General features: G+C 38.4%; 1 protein-coding gene across 9 annotated transcripts in view; it reads left to right on the top strand.

Moving 5' to 3' along the window:
• TGFBR1 (transforming growth factor beta receptor 1) overlaps positions 1-20,244 on the top strand; it is a gene marked incomplete at both ends in the record, with an annotated part of 53,324 nt that overhangs the window by 26,802 nt on the left and 6,278 nt on the right. The window contains 4 exons of one of the 9 annotated variants that reach the window (XM_080709314.1): positions 1,097-1,342; positions 5,277-5,507; positions 11,965-12,195; positions 18,131-18,298. In XM_080709314.1, the coding sequence (XP_080565440.1) occupies positions 1,097-1,342; positions 5,277-5,507; positions 11,965-12,195; positions 18,131-18,298 (876 nt within the window). Of the gene's footprint in view, positions 1-1,096; positions 1,343-5,264; positions 5,508-11,964; positions 12,196-18,130; positions 18,299-20,244 lie in introns of all 9 variants that reach the window. The other 8 variants (XM_080709313.1, XM_080709319.1, XM_080709317.1 and 5 more) reach the window with 8 other exon arrangements.

Genomic DNA, 20,244 nt, shown 5'->3' with positions numbered 1-20,244 from the left:
TAGGTTCAATTCCCAGTACCACAAAACAAACAAACAAACAACAATAAAAAACAGCAGAGGAAAGGCACCTCTTAAGGGCACAGTCCAAGAGAAAGGAGGTGCAAATTCAGGAGTCCTTTTCCAGTGGCATAGATGGCCTCCATTTTTTCAACAGTGACATATGGCATTATATTGTTCATTCAACAAGCATTCTTTTTTAATGCTGCTATGTATCAGGCATTGTGCTAGATGGCAGATTTATAGAAATGATTCATACAGGTTTCTAGCCGCAAGGAACATACAGTTTCATATGGGAGAGAAAATAGTAATTCTAAGCAGTATATACTTTGAAGAACACTTAACCTTTTTAAAGAATGTTTAAGAGTGTGTATAGGTATCTGTGTTAAATGGGAAGGTGTTGGCAATAGTTATGGTAAGACTTCCTAAAGGGGTCATTTCTGGAGCCAAGCTCTCAAGATCAAGTAGATGTAAGTGGGCATGGAGCCAGTGTTTTTCCAGTTATTTCTGTAACCAGGTTATTTATGTGGTTGGAAAATATATGAATTGTGACTAGTGTAATCTGCTTGACTTTACTGTGAAAGACAATACCCCAGCTAGAAGACGAAGTGTCGTTCTTAGGGTTTGCACAAAGGTGAATGGAGAGCATCTGGTTCAATATGATTCTCTATTACCATGAAGTCACTGAAATGTTATTTCCAACCTCCAGTGAGTCCATAGTAGTGTTTTTCCTCAGGGAGGATGTATGTGAATGCATAGTTTTGAGCTAAAAACAAATATAACCATTAAACATCTAAGTATACTTGTTTTCAAATGGGTGAGCAAATCTCAGTGAAATGTTACATAACATTTCCCACCCTATACTTACTTGGAAGAAAAAAATTTAGGAAAAAGACTGAGCCCAAATTTTCAATGTATTTCTGTGAGCTTTTACATGTATGTGGCTCTAAGAGCAGTAGGGGTTTTTATTTTTTGAATAGTGGGTATAAATTGTGTGATAATAGGATCAAGAATATAGTAATAGAGTAAATATTGCATAATTTTAAACTGTGGATCTTGAGATTCCCCCCCCCAGTAAAATCTTGTTCTCTTTTTCTAGCATTACAATGTTTCTGCCACCTCTGTACAAAAGATAATTTTACATGCGTGACAGATGGACTCTGCTTTGTCTCTGTCACAGAGACCACAGATAAAGTTATACACAATAGCATGTGTATAGCTGAAATCGACTTAATTCCTCGAGACAGGCCATTTGTATGTGCTCCCTCTTCAAAAACTGGGTCTGTTACTACAACATATTGCTGCAATCAGGACCACTGCAATAAAATAGAACTCCCAACTACTGGTAAGTTGAAAACCTTTTTTTTTTTCTCCCCTGGGTACCAAAAGAGAAGCTCTTAGGCTTTGACAATGATTTCAGAACTAGAAGGGATTATAGAAATTGTTTAGTTCAACACAGTTAGGTGAGGCAGAAAGTAACTTGTCCAGAGATGAATTCCCAGAAGAATAAAGATCTAGACCCCTGGGTACATATTGTTAGAGAAGGTGGTTCCAGGATACACTTTCAGTAATATCTGTTGTGCCTAAAAGAGTAACCTCATAAACTAATTCTGACAACTCTCAAAGCAGTAGTATGTCCTTTGGGTTTTTCTACTTTGTCCTCAGAGTGAATTTCTTTTTTTCTTGTATAAGGTTCTTTCCTTTTAAAGCATTCAATAGCCTTTTAATGGGCAGGATTTGAGAGGAGCACTAAACAATTTAGATGATTTTATTTTTTAATTTCACCTTTTTTATATATAATCTTCATGTTTAAATAAATTACAAGGCAAGCCGGGCATGGTGGTGCATGCTTGTAATCCCAGCATTCGGGAGGTTGAGACAGGAGGATCGCGGTTCACAGACAGCCTCAGCTACTTAGTGAGGCCCTTTGCAACTCAGTGAGACCCTGTTTCAAAATAAAGAATAAAAAGTAGGGTTGGAGGTGTAACTCAGAGGTAGAATGTCCCTAGGTTCCACCTCCAGTACCGCCCAAAAAAAAAAAAAAAAAAATTACAAGGTTTCTAGATTTTTGGCATAGCCATAGTTTATGTTTTAAAATGTCCTGGTAGAGCCAGATATTTGATCATCAGCTCTTAGGGTTGGATTAACTTTTTAACTTTAAGGGCTAATTTTTTTTAAAAATTTTTAAGGGCTAATTTAAGATGGAAGTGTAAGCATATATATTTAACTGTTTTACTACTTCCTTCAAATCCAGAATTATTACTGTAATAAAGGAATGTAAAAATGGAAAAAATCTATACTAATACTAGTAGAATTAGTGGAAAATGCCGCCCACATGCTAGCACTTGTGAGGAACTTCTGTGGTTTATGTACAGATGACTCCAGACTGATGAAGAATTGGCTTAGCCATAGAAGAAAAACATTAGTGAAAGAACCCCATGCAAAGTCCCATCAGTACCTTAAACCGAGGGTCTGGGGATGAGGTTAGGCTACAGGGGCAAACACAGACTCAGTTCTCTTTTAGGGAACACTGGTTTTTTCGATGCTCGCAGCAGACCTCACTTTCCACTCAGAGTTGGTCCAGGGCTCCTGATCACTAAAATAGGAAGCAGTCCCTAACTCAAAGAGCCCAGGCCTGCCAGTACAGGAGGGAGGCAGCCTTCCACATGTTTTCAGCAAGCTAATAAAGCTCCCTGTGGTAAAAACTGTTAGCCTGTAATTTCTTTGTGACATCTGTGTAGGCAAATGTAGTTTTAATATAGCAAAGAAAATAATTCCCAAATTTCCCACTTCTATTGTTTAAACTTAAAATAACTGAAGGATTTCTAAAATCTTGTGAGGAAGTGCCTCATTTCTAATTCTAAACAAACATAAACTTCACATTTCCAGTATAAGCAAACAGTGAGGAATTACCAAATGAAAAGATTTTGTGGTTCAAAAGAAGTAAACCGAACTGGCTAAGTTAGAGTAGATATCATCTTATGAAATAAGCTTATCACTAGTTAGTGAAGAACTTTTAGACAGTCTAAGATTTGTTTTCAGTTGTTCAGTACAAAATAACATTTCACAGTTGTTAAAGATTGCTTTCAGAGAAAAGCTCAGTTGATTAATGTTTTTAAAAATGCAATATTGAGAATGAACAGCAGACTGGATGCTATAATTTTATAGTCCAGCTTGAAAAATTGTGTTACAATTCAGAGAAAATGACAGTTGGTGAACAAATTAAGAGAGCTAGAAGACCAATCTAGATGATCCAATATGCTTATTAGAATTCCAGAAAATGACATGAGCACAGACTGAAGAGAGAAGGATATTAGGCAAAATTACTTAAAAAATACCTATCAGGTAGATGTGGTGGACACTTTTGTAATCTCAGTATTTGGGAGGCTAAGACAGATGGATCATGGTTCGAAGACAGCCTCTACTTAGGCCCTCTGCAACTCAGTGAGACCCTGTTTCAAAATAACAAAGCCAGGCGTGGTGGCGCACGCTTGAAATCCCAGCATTCGGGAGGCTGAGACCTGAGGATCGTGGTTCACAGACAGCCTCAGCTACTTAGTGAGGCCATCTGCAACTCAGTGAGACCTGGTTTCAAAATAAAGAGTAAAAAAATAGGGCAGAGGGTGTAGCTCAGAGGTAAAATGCCCCTGGGTTCCATCCCCAGACCTGCAAAAAAAACCCCAAAAAACAACAACAAAAAAAACCAAAAACAAATAAAAATAGGGCTGGGGATGTAGCTCAGAGGTAGAATGCCCCTGGGTTCCATCCCTAGTACTGCAGAAAACAAAAAACAAAAAATCTACCCCAAAACATTATTTTAAAAATGACCATTTTCAAAAATGAAGAAAACCATATGGACATTGTATTGCATGCCTGTAATCCTAGTACTTAGGAGGCTGAGAGAGGAGGATCTCAGATTTAAAGTCAGCATTCATGGTAACTTTAAAAGACTGTTTCAAGTAAAACAGGTCTGGGGCTATAGTTCAGTGGTAGAATGTCCCTGCATTAAATTTCAAGTACAACACACACACACACACACGGAATAAAAAAAATCAGATAAGCACTTAGTGCATGTAAACACTGGTTCCCTATAAAAGGAAAAATGTTCAGATTTTGTGCCTTTTTTAAGTATCAGAGGGCATTGGGACATTATATATTGATTGGAAAGCTAAATTCTTGAAATATGCAGTGATATTTTATATATAAAGGCAACATCACTCTTTAGTTTATTAAGTATTCAGTGTATAAGTGTCTTTATATTATTCCTGAAAGAAATGACTAGAAATAGGATTCTGTATGATAAATTCAAATAAAGATCTCAAGAATGGGAAAAATGTGATATAAAAAAATGAATTACTTAAACCAGGATGAATGTCAAAATAAGTGTAATTAATGTGGTTCTGAAACAGTGTAAAATGTTATTAAGAGAAACTTGATCTGGAATTAAAAGTTCAAGTGGTTAGAAAGGGTGTGTGTGTGTGTGTATGTGTGTACTCTTTAAAAATCAAAGGATGTATTTTGCCTTAAAAAATGGTATAGATACACATACTGAAATTGAGTTGTTTTGAGATGGTAAGGTGAGAGGCTTGTTTTGTTTTTTGCTCATTGTAATTTTGCATTTTTATTTTCTAGCTATAAGCAGGTACTGGGCCTTAGAATAAGAAGAGAAGTCCAAAGTACTTAGGGAAAAATATGATTTTAAAAGACATTAGCTGGGCGTGGTGGCGCATGCTTGTAATCCTTGCACTTGGGAGGCAGAGACAGGAGGATCACGGTGGTTCGAAGTCAGCCTTGCTGGCTTAAGAGACCCTGTTTCCAAGTAAAAATATAAAATAGGTCTGGGAGTGTAACCTGGAGGTAGAAGGGTTTCCAGGAACCCCAGGACCACCAAAAAAAAAAAACAAAAAACAAAAAACAAAAAAGAGAGAGACATAAGTGGGAATTTTTTCAGATTACTGGTTCCTTTACTAGTGACCTGAAATAATGAACGGAAGGCCCTAGGATGTTGGTGGCAGTGAATTAGCTGATGGTTGGAAAACACAGGAGGAGTGAAAGGGTATTGATAGAGCTAGTGCTCATAAAGGCAGAGCCAATGAGAGAAAAAGTGAAAGGTGTACTCGATCTGGGTTTGGCACTGCTGAGCTGCTGAGATGAAGATCTATGGCTAAGTGATGGTAGTGGCCAGTTGCAGGAAAAGTATGGAAGAGTGGGGAAATGTGGGTGCCACCTCTAGTGTTTTGTTATTGTTGATGTTTATTTCACTTGAGGCCCTTTTTCAGTAAAGCAGTCACCTGGCCTGGGTCCTGTTGAGCTGGCAGCTGTCATTGCTGGACCAGTTTGTTTCGTCTGCATCTCACTCATGTTGATGGTCTATATCTGCCATAACCGCACTGTCATTCACCATCGAGTGCCAAATGAAGAGGATCCTTCTTTAGATCGCCCTTTCATTTCGGAGGGTACTACATTAAAAGATTTAATTTATGACATGACAACATCAGGATCTGGATCAGGTAATGTAACTTGTTTCTCCTTTTTATTAAGTCTTTTTAAAAATAACTTGTGGTATTTATTATTTGGCTTAGTCTATTAAAACTTATGATAGTGTGAATAGTATTTCAGGTTTGAGGAATAAAGGCAAAATGTTTGTGGTATATCTGCCTGGCTAGTTTAGTATAAAAAATTGGACCTTGATTTTACCATCAAAAGAAGTCAGTAATTCAGCTTCAGAGTTGTATAAATTTCAAAGCATCCTCACCTAGATAATCTCATTTACTTTTTATGACAGTTGAGGTAGAAAGGCTAAGGACAACTGTACCACATAGGTGAAGCTGAAGTTCAAAGATGTTTAAATGATCTGCAGCTACATATTCTATTCAGGACTGGTTAGCAGCTTTTTTCCCCTAAAGTATTTGAAAGTAGGCAGGACTGAAATGTGTTTAGAAGGTTATTTGCTTTTTTAACAATATATGAAATTGTCTTTGTCTTTGAAGCAGGTCTAGTTTTTCATTAAACCCATGAATTCTTAGTTCTTCAGAAAAAGTCTAACCATGTTATTTAATAAGTAGATTCTTCTTATTTAATTTGTGAATCCATGACCTCTGTAATGTTTGCTTTTCTCAGTTGTATTTGTTAATTTTTGTAGGATCAGAAATAGACTAATTGTCAGAATCATCTGGAGGTGGATTTTGTCATAGCAGTACTTCACTTTTAAACTGATGGGGGATTGTCTTACTTTTCCTTACATGTGATTTGGAAGAAGACTAAGAGGGAAATCAATAGATCTAGATTCCACATTGTCATTGATTACCTCTGTTATCTTAGTTAAACCATATTTCCTCTCTGGGCTTCTGTTTTCTCATCAGAAGTATGGAACAAGCCGGGTGTGTTGGCACATCCTTGCAATCCCACCATTTGGGAGGCTGAGACAGCCTCAGCTACTACTTACACCCTTTGCAACTCAGTGAGACCCTATTTCAAAATAAAGAATAAAAAATAAGGCTGGGGGTATAGTTTAAAGGTAGAATGCCCTTGGGTTCAATCCCAGTACCGAAAAAAAAAAAAATTTAAATGTGATATACTGCCTTTTGAAAACTGTAAGTTAGTTTTATATAATACACAGGATACACAATAAAAACTTCACTAACTTTACAGTCAAGTTATAATAAAGGAACACAAGTTGTGACTGAGGAGCCAAGTATGGTGGCACATACCTGTAATCCCAGTACTTGGGAGGATTGTGGATTTGAAGCCAGCTCTCAGCAACTTAGCAAGATCATGTTTCCAAAAAAAGAAAGAAAGAAAGGAAGGAAGAAAGGAAGAAAGAAGGAAAGAGAGGTGAGAAAGAAAACAGGGCTGAGAGTATAGCTCAGTGGGTTCAATTCTCAGTACCAAAAACAAAAAAAAAACACAAAAAAAAAACCGTTACTCAGGAAGAATATAGTTTTGAAGTACAAAAACACATTAATGATAAAGCTCGTATAATGAAAAATGTCTCTTTTAAGAAAGTTAATATGTCGGTATTTATGCATATCTGTTCATTCATTTAAGTGACATGAGCAAACTGATCCCATGATCTTAAGTCTTCTGTAGAATTTGGCCATATACAGCTGGGTGGGTATACATACCTGTTATCCCAGTAGTTGGGAGGCTGGGACAAGATGATTGCAGATTTGAGGCCGACCTCAGCAATTTAGTAAGACTCAGGTCAGCAACCCAGCAAGACCCTGTTTCAAAAAAAATAAAATAGGACTGATGGTGTAACTCAGAGGTAAAATGCCTGTGGGCTCAATTCCCAGTGTAATAAATAAATAAATAGACAGACCTTGGCCACATATATTCAGTGAATGAGTTCTTTCCCTGACTGCTAGAACAGAGGCTTACACTGGAGCCTCAGTCTGTTAAGGCAGCCTAGAGACAGCCTAGACTCCTGAGATTGGTGTGGAAGGGAGGCCAGGGGAGGTTCGACTGAGAAGGAGCAGCTTTGGTACTGAAGATATGGCAGTCTTTAGGCAAGAGTGGTGGACAGAGGGTTTTAGGTCTTTCTAGGGTTTCCCATTGGTTCTGAGTTCAAGATTCAAGTGGTTCCCAGAGAAAATTTTTCTTATAAGTTACTGTGGTCCAAAACTATGATAAACAAGGAACAAAGCCATAGAAAATCAGGATGGCTGTGTGTCATTTGGAATTGACCTCTTGGACCTGTTCCTTGATTGCCAAATTTACACCTAAGGGACTTAAAGCAGCCCATGCTCATAAGCCCACCAAAACAATTAAAAGGTATGTTGTGTGGATGGCAGTCAATTCCCAAATAAGAGTATATTTATTTACCTTTCAAAAGGTAGACATAAAATAAAGAATGGAATTTTCCCCCCTCTTTATATATATTCTAGGTCCATCAGGGACCACAACCCTTACTATCTAAAAGCTTTTCTCTCTCCATTTAAGCCTTCCCTTCAAAACGTTGTCTACTTGTTTGCTAGCTTTGTGGTTTTGGGCAGTTAGCTGATACCACATGCTTGAGTTATTTCATCTTTAAAATGTAGGTGATGAACCCTGCCCTTTGCACGTCATTGGACTGTTGTGAAGTTCCAGTGAGACAAGATGTTTGTGTGAAAGCACTTGCTAAATTGAGAGTTATGTCCAAATGACAGGTGTAATTCTTATTGAAAACATTGAGAAGAAAACTGACATATTGCATCAACTCCATTGTACAAAAAACATTTAGTTTTGGGCCCCCTTTCCCAGTCAGTTTGTGCTGAATTCTCTCTGCACTTATCCCTGCAGAAGCCATTTTGTATTGAAAGATAGCAGAAAAGGTCATCTGTTTCCCTTCTCTATTCATTATAAAGTTTTAATGTACCTGTGTGTAGGACTCGTGCATTAAGTAAAACATCTAATACCCTTTGCTCATTCGCTGAGGAAAAGGCACAACTAAGCATTTCCTGTTTTGAACTCACATGCTCATTACTCAGCATCGTGACCATATTTGAGGAAAGGCCTTATCTCTACCTCTCAAAGACTGTAATTTTCACTTGGGAACTACAGGGAGACAGTGAGGAGCCGGGCTGTTGTAGCTCTAACCTCTAAGATGACCTAATCCCTGTTACATTAATTTAATCACAGATTGTACATGTGCCTGTATTTGAGATGCAATTAGATTGCAAAGCCTGTGCCCGTTTTGAAAAGCTACTCTCCTAGCCAGCGCTGAGGAGGTCTTGTATATGCTCACAATCTCCTGCTACTAATATGTGCATGCTGTCAGGTCTTACTTTCATTGTCCACTGCATGTGGAGTTTTGGGGCCCTTCTCATTTGATATTTTCTTTCAAGCTGATTTAAAGATACTGAAGAATAAAGTGGGGAATATAGAGGTTTAAATTAGGCCTCTTGTTTATTTTTGTCTTTTAAAGAAAATTGTTACTATTATGTGGGTTATGGTAACCCAGTATAGATAATATGAAATATCTCGATTTCTCTGTCTGTGTCTGTCTGTCTGCCTGCCTGCCTGCCTGCCTGCCTGCCTGCCTGCCTGCCTGCCTGCCTGCCTGCCTGCCTGCCTGCCTGCCTGTCTGCCTGCCTGCCTGCCTGCCTGCCTGCCTGTCTCTCTCTGTACTAGTAATACTGGGGACTTAACCCAGGGCCTTGCACATGCTAGCCAAGTGCTACCACTGAGCTCCATCTCTAGCCCTCAACTTGGTTTTTAATTTTAATTCTGTATCTAGAATCCAGTGGTGAAGGGGAAGATAAAAGCTTTTTTTTTTTTTTTTTTTTTTTGTCTGTTACTTTTTATATAAGTCCTAAACCTGTCAGGCATTTTTCAGGCTTCTATTTGTGTGTGCCTGCCTTTCTTTCCTCCCTCCCTCCCTCCCTCCCTCCCTTCCTTCTTTCACTTGCCTTTCTATCTTCAAGATTAGTCTCCTTAAATTAACTCTTCAGTATAATCTTACTTATTTTTTAGGGAGAGGGAGTACTAGGAAGTCAACCCAGGGACATTCTGCCTCTGAGCCACATCCCGAGCATTTTTTAATTTTTTTACTTTTAAACTGGGTCTCACTAAGTTGCTGAGGCTGGCCTCGAAACTGCAGTCCTCCAGTCTCCGCCTCCCAAGTACTGAGTTATAGACATGTTACCACTGTGCCTGGCTTTCAGTATTCTTTTAAGTACATGGTGTGTTTCCCGGCGTGGTGGCGCACGCTTGTACACCCCGTGCTTGGGAGGTGGAGACAGGAGGATCGCACAAGTTCAAAGCCAGCCACGCTGGCTTAAGAGACCCTGTTTCCGAATAAAATAGGTCTGGGTGTGTAGCCCAGAGGTAGAAGGGCTTCCAGGAACTCCAGTACCACCAAAATAAATAAATAAATGAATGAATAAATAAATAAATAAATAAATGGTGTAGCCCTATACATGACTATAATAAAATTTAAAATAGTATCTACATTAAACAACATACATTAATTAGGAATCGATTTCCTGTAGAACAAAAGAACTCCTTGATTTTAAGAATTTGTCACAGGTTTTTTTGGGGTCTTTTTTTTTTTTGTGGTACTGTGGGGGTGGACCCAGGGGCTTTTCTACCCTGGGCTATCCTCCCAGACCTATTTCATACTTTATTTGGAAATAGGGTCTCACTAAGTTGCTGAGAGCCTCACTAAGTAGCTGAGGCTGGCTTTGAACCTGTGTGATCCTCCTGTCTCAGCCTCCCAAGCGCAGGGATTACAAGCGTGAGCCACCACGCCTGGCTCACATATCTGTTTTTATGCACAGTCTTCTTGTGCATAGAAATAACTGTAATTATATTGCAGACTGTGTGGCACAAGGTACTGAGTAAGCAAGGGAATGAAAGGACCCATGTGAGAAACTTGCAGGACAAGAGGAGAGCTTCTGATTGCTTTAAAGATTTAGTATTTGGACTTATAAACATTTCACATTAGGAAACCAAAGAGTAGATAATTTCATTTATTTTCATTGAATTCATCTGATATAGTAAGTATAGTTATCAAAATTATAGTTACAGTTACTATTGCTCTGAGTATAGTTTATAAATAATACAAATTTATGTGTACATAGATTGTGTAAATAAAATACTAGCATAGAATATGGTGTATGCTGGTATTTTACTTTTTAGTGTCGGTATAAGTCAAAGTGATAGTTGCTTGGTGAATAAGGGATGTATTATAAGTGATTGTCCCAGATACAGAATATCTTTTGTGTGTGTGTGTGTGTGTGTGGTACTGGGGATGAAACCCAGCATCACTCTACCTCTGAGCCACACTCCCAGTTCTTTGTTTTGGCTTTTTATTTTTGAAATGGTCTCTCTGAGTTGTGAAGGGCCTTGCTAAGTAGTTAAGGCTACCTACGAAAAGTGATCCTCTGGTCTCAATCTTCCGGATGCTGGGATTATAAGCGTGCGCCACTACACCCGGCCTACAGAATACCTTATAGGTAGTTAGCAAATTATTGTAAATGAAGTAAGCATGGTGATACTTAAAATAAGTTTTTTGGCGTAAGACAAAAAGCACAGTTGCCCTATTATCAGTGAAAGCACAGTTGCCCTATTATCAAGGTAAGTTACTTGATATCATTTATTCAGCTACCCCATGTTTCCTTAGTACACAGCTCTGAGCAAATAAAGTGTTTGCCTTGAAATGGTTTTCATTATAATTTTGAGTCATTTATTAGAATTGATTTCTGTGTTTCTTGTGTTTACATTTGTTTTTCCTCCTATCAATAAAATCATTCCCAGATTAATCTTTAAAAAATAATATTAAAGAATTTTTCCCCCATTATGGTCCTTTCCTCAGACATCTTTAATTTTTTTTTTTTTTTTTTTTTTTTTGTGGTACTGGGGTTCCTGGAAGTCCTTCTACCTCCGGGCTACACTCCCAGACCTATTTTATACTTTTTTCGAAACAGCCAGCGTGATCCTCCTGTCTCCGCCTCCCAAGCGCGGGGATTATAAGGATGCACCACCACGCCCGGCAGTGGGTTCTTATTTTTACCCACAGCCCTCACTGGTCATTGTGAGCCTGGCTGGGCTTCAGCACTCTTCATCTGCTGCGTCCCGTCTCTTCCACAGCTGTGCCGCATGTGTTCTCTGAGTGAGCAGGCTGGTTACTGAGACATGCATTGTCCATTTTCTTTACAAAAAGCCTTTGCTTTACTCCTGCTCTCACCACCTGACCTCTGTGTCCTATCCCTTCTGTAAATGACAGTCAAGATTCAGCTTAATTTTCAAGGCCTATGCTGACCCTTTGGGCAGGAGTTTCTGGCTTCTATTATTGTATTTATTATGTTCCTTTCTCTTTTTAATTGGTCATTTTTTACAGATGTACTCTATCTCCCCAGTGAAATCATAAGTTCCTTAAGGGTAGAGCTTAGGGAGTAATACCTGTCTGGATTACTTATTAGTGTGTGTCCTGGGGTTTGAATCATATTATTGATTGTGTTGAATACCGTTTATTTTTGTCTTTAGGTTTACCATTGCTTGTTCAGAGAACAATTGCAAGAACTATTGTGTTACAAGAGAGCATTGGCAAAGGTCGATTTGGAGAAGTTTGGCGCGGAAAGTGGCGAGGAGAAGAAGTTGCTGTTAAGATATTTTCTTCTAGAGAAGAACGTTCATGGTTCCGTGAGGCAGAGATTTATCAGACAGTAATGTTACGCCATGAAAATATCCTGGGATTTATAGCAGCAGACAATAAAGGTCAGTAACATTTGCTTATTTTGAATATAACAAAGTCTATACCTGTTTATGGGTATAGCTACTCGGCCTTTTCAAATTTGGTGAGAAATAAAGTTTGTCATATAGACGAAACCAATCTTTTAGAAAGAAGAATTGTTACACCGGGCGTGGTGGCGCACGCTTGTAATCCCTGCACTTGGGAGGCGGAGACAAGAGGATTGCTCAGGTTCAAAGCCATCCTTGCTGGCTTAAGAGACCCTGTTTCCAAATAAAAATATAAAATAGGTCTGGGAATATAGCCCAGGGGTAGAAGGGTTTCTGGGAACCCCAGTACCACCAAAAAAAAAAAAAAAAAAAAAAAAAAAAAGGAGAAGGAGAAGAAGAGGAGGAGGAGGAGAGAGAAGGAGAGAGAGGGAGAGAGAGAGAGAGAGAGAGAGAGAGAGAGAGAGAGAGAGAGAGAAAGAATTCTTGAGTCAGGCACACACTTGTAATCCCAGTACTTAGGAGGCTGAGACAGGAGGATCTGGGTTCGTGGCCAGCCTCAGCTACTTAGTGAGGCCCTTTGCAACTCAGTGAGACTGTTTAAATAAATAAGTAAATAGAAAGAAGAACTTGTTAAAGATTTTCTTAACTATTGACAGCATGTTTCTAACCCATAATAGTTTTATAAAATGTAAATGAGCTATAAAAGAAGCCATGTACGTTTTTTAAATTTCTGGGCAATTAGACAATTATAGTCCGAATATAGAAAAAATCGTAACTGATTGCTCAAAATTTTGAGGCAGGAGAGGCTCAGAGACTTGTTTCTTTTTAATCTCCTGCCAACCCGTCGGACATTTCACTTCTCAATGTATTCTGGGTTCTGAGTTGCTAGGGGCTAAGTGGGTTAATCTTTTAAGCAAACTCAGTTAAATAGAGTGGCTTCTCCCAAACTCCCTTGTTGTTGGTGACCACGCAGACACTTCATTCACGCAAACACTGTCTTGGGCGTAGTGCAGGCGCAAGGCCCAGGTCAGGGCAGATGCTGAGGAGCCAAGGAAGCTGCATCAGCGTTGCCTGCGAGCGGTGGCCACTAGCAGTGATCTCACACTCTGCTTTACCCACTTTTTTTGTTTCAGTTAATACCTATCTGCCCACAGTCCCTACTTTTACAAATTCCATCAGATTGTGTTATAACTCAACTCTCACTATCCTTACCCTCCATCAAATGCATTTCCCAGCTTTCCTGTTTGTTTTATTTCTGTCATTGCCTTTTATAGCTTGGCTAGTCTTAGACCCTTCTTTTTCCTTCTCTATCATCTCTCTTTTTTTTTAAAATAGCACTACAGGTTGAATCCAGTGACAGGCTTTTTTTCTTATTTTGAGTCAGGGTTTTGCTTACTTCCTGATGCTGAGACTGGCCTATAACTGTGGTTCTAGTGTCTCAGCCTCCAAAATACTGGGATTACAAGTGTACACCATATGCCCAACTGCTCATCCTACTTTCTTCAGCAGTATTTATTACTTCAAAACATTAATAGTGCAGCTGGGCGTGGTGGCGCACACTTGTAATCTCAGCATTTGGGAGGCTGAGTCCAAAGGATTGTGGTTTGCGGGCAGCCTCAGCTACTTAGTGAGGCCCACCGCAACTTAGCGAGACCCTGTTTCAAAATAAAGAATAAAAAATAGGGCTGGGGGTGTAGCTCAGAGGTAGAATGCCTCTGGGTTCTAATTCCAGTGCCACAAAAACAAAACAAAACACAAATTGAAGGAGGAATTAAATGGTATCAAAGGCAGAAGAAAATAAGAACTAAATCCTAAATCCAAATTTTTTGTTTTAAAAAAGGTGACAAGGATTTGGTCAGACTGTGATTACTGCTTTTGTTTACTTGATCACTCTGTCCACCATCATTCCTATTATAACCAAGCACTACATGCCTCTTGATCTGATACAATAGCAAGTATATAATATACCTAGTATGTGTTTTGGAGAAACGAATAAAACCTTAACTAGATTCAGTCTTTTAATCTAATTTTTAAAAATATATTGCCAGGTGTGGTAGTGCTTGTAATCTCAGAATTTGGGAGGCTGAGACAGGAGGATCGCAGGTTCATGGTCAGCTTCAGCAACTTAGTGAGTTCCTCTGCAATGTAGTGAGACCCTGTTTTAAAATAAAGAATAAAAAATAGGGCTAGCGGTATAGCTCAGAGGTAGAATACCCCTGGATTCAATCTCCAGTTCAAAAAACAGACATACGGCTAGGCGTGGTGGCGCAGGCTTGTAATCTCCGTGCTTGGGAGGTGGAGACAGGAGGATCGTGCTGGTTAGAAGCCAGCCTTACTGATTTAAGAGACCCTGTTTCCAAATAAATAGCGCGGAGGTAAAAGTGTTTCCAGGAACCCCAGTACCACCAAACAAACAAACAAACAAACAAAACAATAAAACAGACAAACACAGAGGAATAAGCTAAGAGACAGTAAGGAAATCAGTAAGCATTCTTCATTACAGAATGTGATGGTACGATGATAAGCCCACAGAAAAAGCAATTCAGTTTTTTCAAAGTGAACTGCAAGGAGGAGGGGTGACGGAGAAGGAGGAGAGGAGGAGGAAAAGGGGGAAGAGGAGGAAGAAAGAGGGAAAAGGAGGAGAAATGATGGAGGGGAGTGTTAAGACTTTAAGGGGTATATGAGGAAATATCAATCAAATCAAATAAATTCAAATAAAGTTGGGAGTTTTTTGTTTTAAAAAAGGTGACAATTACAGATTTGGATCAGACAGGATATTTGATGACATTCTAAAAATGGCAGTGGTAGTATGGTAGTTTCATAAAAACATTCTTCATCATTTAAAGATATGAATTAAAATGCTTATGGATAAAAGGATGTTATCTGGGATTGGCTTCAAATAATTTGGTTAGAGACCAAGTAGGAACTACAATCCTCTTGTCTTAGCCTCCCAAATGCTGGGATTACAAGCGTACACCACCACTCCCGGCTTCTCTCAACTCTTAAAACAACCTTTTCTTTATATATTCTGTGATTCTAGACTTTGTTTATTCTTTCTTTTGTTCTTTTGCAGTACTGGGGATTGAACCCAGGAGCATTCTACCTCTAAGCAATGCCCCTAGCCCTTTTTATTTTGAAACAGGATCTCACTAGGTTGCTGAGAGTCTTGTTATGTTGCTAAGGCTGTCCTCTAACCTGTGATCCTCCTGTCTCAGCCTCCCAAGTAATGGGATTACAGGTATATTCCACCATGCCTGGCTTTTTTTAATTTTAATTTTAATTTTTTACGGGTCTGGGGATGGAACCCAGGGGGGCATTTGACCTCTGAGCTATACTCCCTGCCCTATTTTTTTTGTTGTTGTTGAAACAGGGTCTCACTAAGTTGCAGAGGGCCTCACTAAGTAGCTGAGCCTGATCGTGAACCATGGTCCTCCATTATCAGCTGGGATTACAAGTGTGCACCATCATTCCCGGCGTTGTTTATTTTTATATCAAAGACTCCTTACTGTCTCCTTACTGATTTATAAGAAGGATCCAATTCTACAAGTAGTAATTTCTTCCATGAAGAACATTCATGATTTCAAACTCTACCATGATGGTAACTCTCAAATCTGCATTCTGAAGTTGAAACCTCACCCAAGGCCTGTATTAGGCATGTTTTAAGTTGTGAACACAGGAGCACAACTTTCTCGTCCCATTTCTTCAAGCAGTTGCTGTCACCTGGTGGTCACCATGGGAAATAGCAGCTCCTACTGGCTCTTTCTTCACCCCTTCTTTGGAGGGTTAAGGTCTCTCTGCTCAGAATCTGCCCCTTCTACACCGGGCGGGCATGGTGGCGCACACTTGTAATGCCCGCGCTTGGGAGGTGGGGACAGGAGGAGCGCACTGGTTCGAAGCCAGCCTTGCTGGCTTAAGAGACACTGTTTCCAAATAAAAATATAAAAAATAGGTCTGGGAGTATAGCCTGGAGGGTTTCCAGGAACCCCAGTACCACAAAAAAAAAAAAAAAAAAAAAAAATCTGCCCCTTCTATCTTGATTTCTTTTTTTTCATCATCATCCTCCTAATTTAGTTAATTCTGTCTTAGCCTTTTTAATGCATATAACCTTCATTCTGCTTCTGTTAGGTACCTTAGAAAATCTCCCTTTTCTCTATCTGCCTTTTTCCTCTTTATTTCTTATGTTTATGAGTCTTTAAGAGTTCAGTCATGGTTAATAGACATGCAAATAGGCTACTGATGTACCTTTTTTAAGGAAAAGAAAGCTGGGTTCTATCGCCCGCACCTGTAATCTCGGTACTGGGAAACCTGAAACAGGAGGATTGAAGTTCAAGCCAAGCCAGTCTTGGCAACTTGGTGAGACCCTGTCTTAAAGTATTTTTTAAAGGGCTGGGGATATAGTTCAGTGGTAGAGGATATCCCTGAATTCAATCTCTAGTACACACACACATATACACACACACGAGAGAGAAGAAGTCCAAGTTTGGACACAGTCCAATTAGGAAAAATAAGTTAGTAAAGAAATAGTGCTACTAATCTCTTAAATCCTTTTGAAAGTATGGAGATATTTCCTCCAGAATTAGAAATTTCCTCCAGAATTAGAAGAGTTCCCATCTTCTTCTCTCATCTTTTCAAAGTAGAGACGTTATTTTATGTGAGTTTGGAGTATTTAGGTATTTTCTTTTGTTTTGTAACTATTAGGTAATAGAAACAGCACATTTTAAGTTCTTGTATACCAAATAACATACTAGCTGCTTAAAAAATCTAGTACTGATTCTTTTTTAAAAAACCTTTCCAACAGTGTTACAAAGTCAGGTGTTATTCTTGTATAAAATAAGAAAAAAGGACCCATTGCTTAAGAAACATGTCTGAGGATATGTAATCAGTAATAGACAGGCCCTGGAGTCCAGTCCAGGTCAGAAGGACTCAAAGTGTACATCTTTCAGAGAACTGTTTTATCTCTTAAAGTTGTAATGCTTTTTTTACCCTTCATGATTTACTTAAATGTATGGTTTTTCAATTATATCTAAGGTAAATGGGTTTTGTGGACCAGTCTAGCCTAGAAACCCTAGTTAGCATCTTTACCATTATTCCTGTGAGAAAAACATTTCAAATCCATGTATCAACTTACTAATGAGCTTTCAGAACCCACCCTTTCAGTTGCTTAGGTTTATCCCATATTAAATTGGGTCCAGTCCTACCCTTTTTAGCTTTTCTTTTCTTGACATTTCAATTCCCATTCCAGCTTTCCTGTGTGTCAGAGGTACCACTATTTTTGTTTTTCTAAGATAGCAACCTTGGAATCATATTATCTAGCATCATTGTGACATACATAAATTCTTTTGTGTTTCCATTTGTTAGCCTATCACTAAAGCTTGTCAGTTCTCACTGAAGTTCTTGCTTCAGTTTTGTCCTATACTATGCCATTCCCATTGTAACCACACTGTGCTCTTGTTGCTTCTCATTTTCTTCCCTTCTTATTTCCTTCCTTTTTTCCTTCTTTCCTTCCAGAAATAGACATGGAGTACCTAATCTAACCCAGGTATTTACCTAAGTCCTCAAAAAGTCTCACCTCTGCTGCTATCAAGAAAGTTATTATCTTAATTGAGTGATGTGTCCATGTATGTCTCCACCATCTTGTATCCCATTAAGATGTATGACCAAAACACACCAATAAAAAAATTTAAAAAATAAAAAAGTTACTATCTATGTTTCTTACATGGGATTAATTATCCTTGCCTCAGCTCAAGAATAGGGGCCTTCTTCTGAGTAATCTAAAGGATATATATGTAAAAGTATATAACAGACTGAATATACAAGAAAATGTTAATGAAATATAAACAAACTTAAAGTGGCATCGTGTTGCAGTTTTGTGATTCAGGATTGAGAGTAAAAAATGATTTTATATTGTGGAATTTATTAGTAAATCATAATTATTCTACAATCAACTGAAGAATGTTACTCTGTTTTGCAGATAATGGTACATGGACTCAGCTCTGGCTGGTGTCCGATTATCATGAGCATGGATCCCTTTTTGATTACTTGAACAGATACACAGTTACTGTGGAAGGAATGATCAAACTTGCTCTGTCCACAGCAAGTGGTCTTGCCCATCTTCACATGGAGATAGTTGGTACCCAAGGTAATTCTTTAAACAATTCTATCATATAATCTTTAAGCTACCATGAATCTGATTCTGTTCAAAAATAGAAACCAGACTAATGAGATAAAATGAATTTTTAGATGAGAACATCTTGTTTTTCTCTTGAAAATCTCAGAGTTGGGAATCTAGGAATTTATTAGAGATTTCCTAGTCATTATAACAATACTGATATTTTTGTGATTTCTTAGAAGTAGTACTCAGTCTTCATGGTTTTTAGGATCTTAATTTTAGATTCAGGCCTTAAAAAATGTATTTTTTATGTGTAGTCTCAAATGAAATAGGAAAGTGCTATTTAAACATCAAAATATTGTGTAAGTTTTATATGACCATCTAATAATTGTACTTGACTTTTAGATTAGGAGATCACATGAAATAGGTTTATAGTTGACAAATACCAAGTTTTAGATAAGTTTTGCTCTATCCCTCAAATCTTAAAAACAACCTTTTCTTTATTCTGTGACCCTAGACTTTATTTTTCTTAATAGTCTGGTTTTCTCACTCCTGCTGGTTTGTATAAAGGCTCTAATTCTACAAATAGTGATTTTATGGTATAACATGTGTGCACTGTAGGATAGCAGGCAATAATAGACCTCTCTGCCCTTGGTATTGTTCATTTTCTGTGTGATGGTTCCCCATTCTTCGTGTTTTAGCTAGCCTCATCTGTGTTATTACTGATTATGACTATTTTTTAGTTACTAATTCACATACAGTTTAAAGTATATAGTTATACAGTTTAAAGTATATTGTTTGTTGGTTTTTAAAATATTCACCAAGTTGTATAGCTATTACCACAGCCAATTTTAGGACATTTTCATTACTACCCTGTAGAAAGTTTGTCTTAGACAATCACTAATCTGCTTCCTCTTTCTATAGATTTGCTTATTTTGGAAATTTTATATAAATAAGAGTTACACAATATATGGTCTTTTGTGACTGGCTTCTTAGATGTTTTCAGGGTTTATCCATGTTGTAGCATATATATATATCTTTATGACTCGGTAAATTATATTGTATATGGATATACCACATTTTGTGTATCCGTTTATCAGTTGATAAACATTTGGGTTGTTTCTGATTTGGGCTGTTATGAATAATACTGCAGTGAAAATTAGTGTTCAAGTTTTTATATGGATTATGTTTTTAGCTCTCTTGGATAGGGCTTGAATGCCAGCCATTGGTAATTCTACTTAATGGATAGGGAACTGCCAAACTGTTTTTCTTGAACTCTTATACCTTCCTCTCATCAGGATAAAAGGGTTTCAAGTTTTCCACATTGTAATTATTACTTTTTAATAGGACTTTTTTGGTATGTGTGTGTGGTACTGGGGATGGAACCCAGGGGCATTCTACCTCTAAGAGACACACCCAGCCCTATTTTTTAATACTTTATTTATTTACTTATTTATATTGTGTACTGGGGATGGAACCCAGGAGCATTCTACGTCCAAGCGATACCCCCAGCCCTATTTTTTATTTGGAAACAGGGTCTCACTGAGTTGCAAAGAACCTCACTAAATATCTGAGGATGTCTGCAAACCTGGATCCTTCTGTCTCAGCCTACCAAATGCTGAGATTACAAGCATGTGGCACCACGCCCGGCTAGGACTTTTTTTTTATTGGTGCATTGTAATCATACATCTTGATGAAGTTCAGAGTGATAGAGACTTACAATGCACACAGCACTTTTAAGCCCTCGCCAAGTTTCTATCCCATTTCCTCTCCCTCCTCTCCTTCCTTGCTCAACACATTGATTAGCATTGATAAGTTTGTGTATGTACGTCATGACCATTGAGGTATTTCCCTCTTCCAGTCTTTCTCCCTCTTCCCATCTCTCTCTCTCAGGACCCCTCCTCCACTGAGGTTTCTCCTCCAGTTTCTTTCTAGCTTCCACATATGAGAGAGAATATCTGATCTTTACCTTTTAT

Source organism: Muscardinus avellanarius (genome assembly GCF_963383645.1).
Source record: "Muscardinus avellanarius genome assembly, chromosome: 13".
Taxonomy (NCBI): Eukaryota; Metazoa; Chordata; class Mammalia; order Rodentia; family Gliridae; genus Muscardinus; species Muscardinus avellanarius.
Note: the sequence above shows the minus strand (reverse complement) of the source record. Positions and strands in the feature narration are given on the sequence as shown.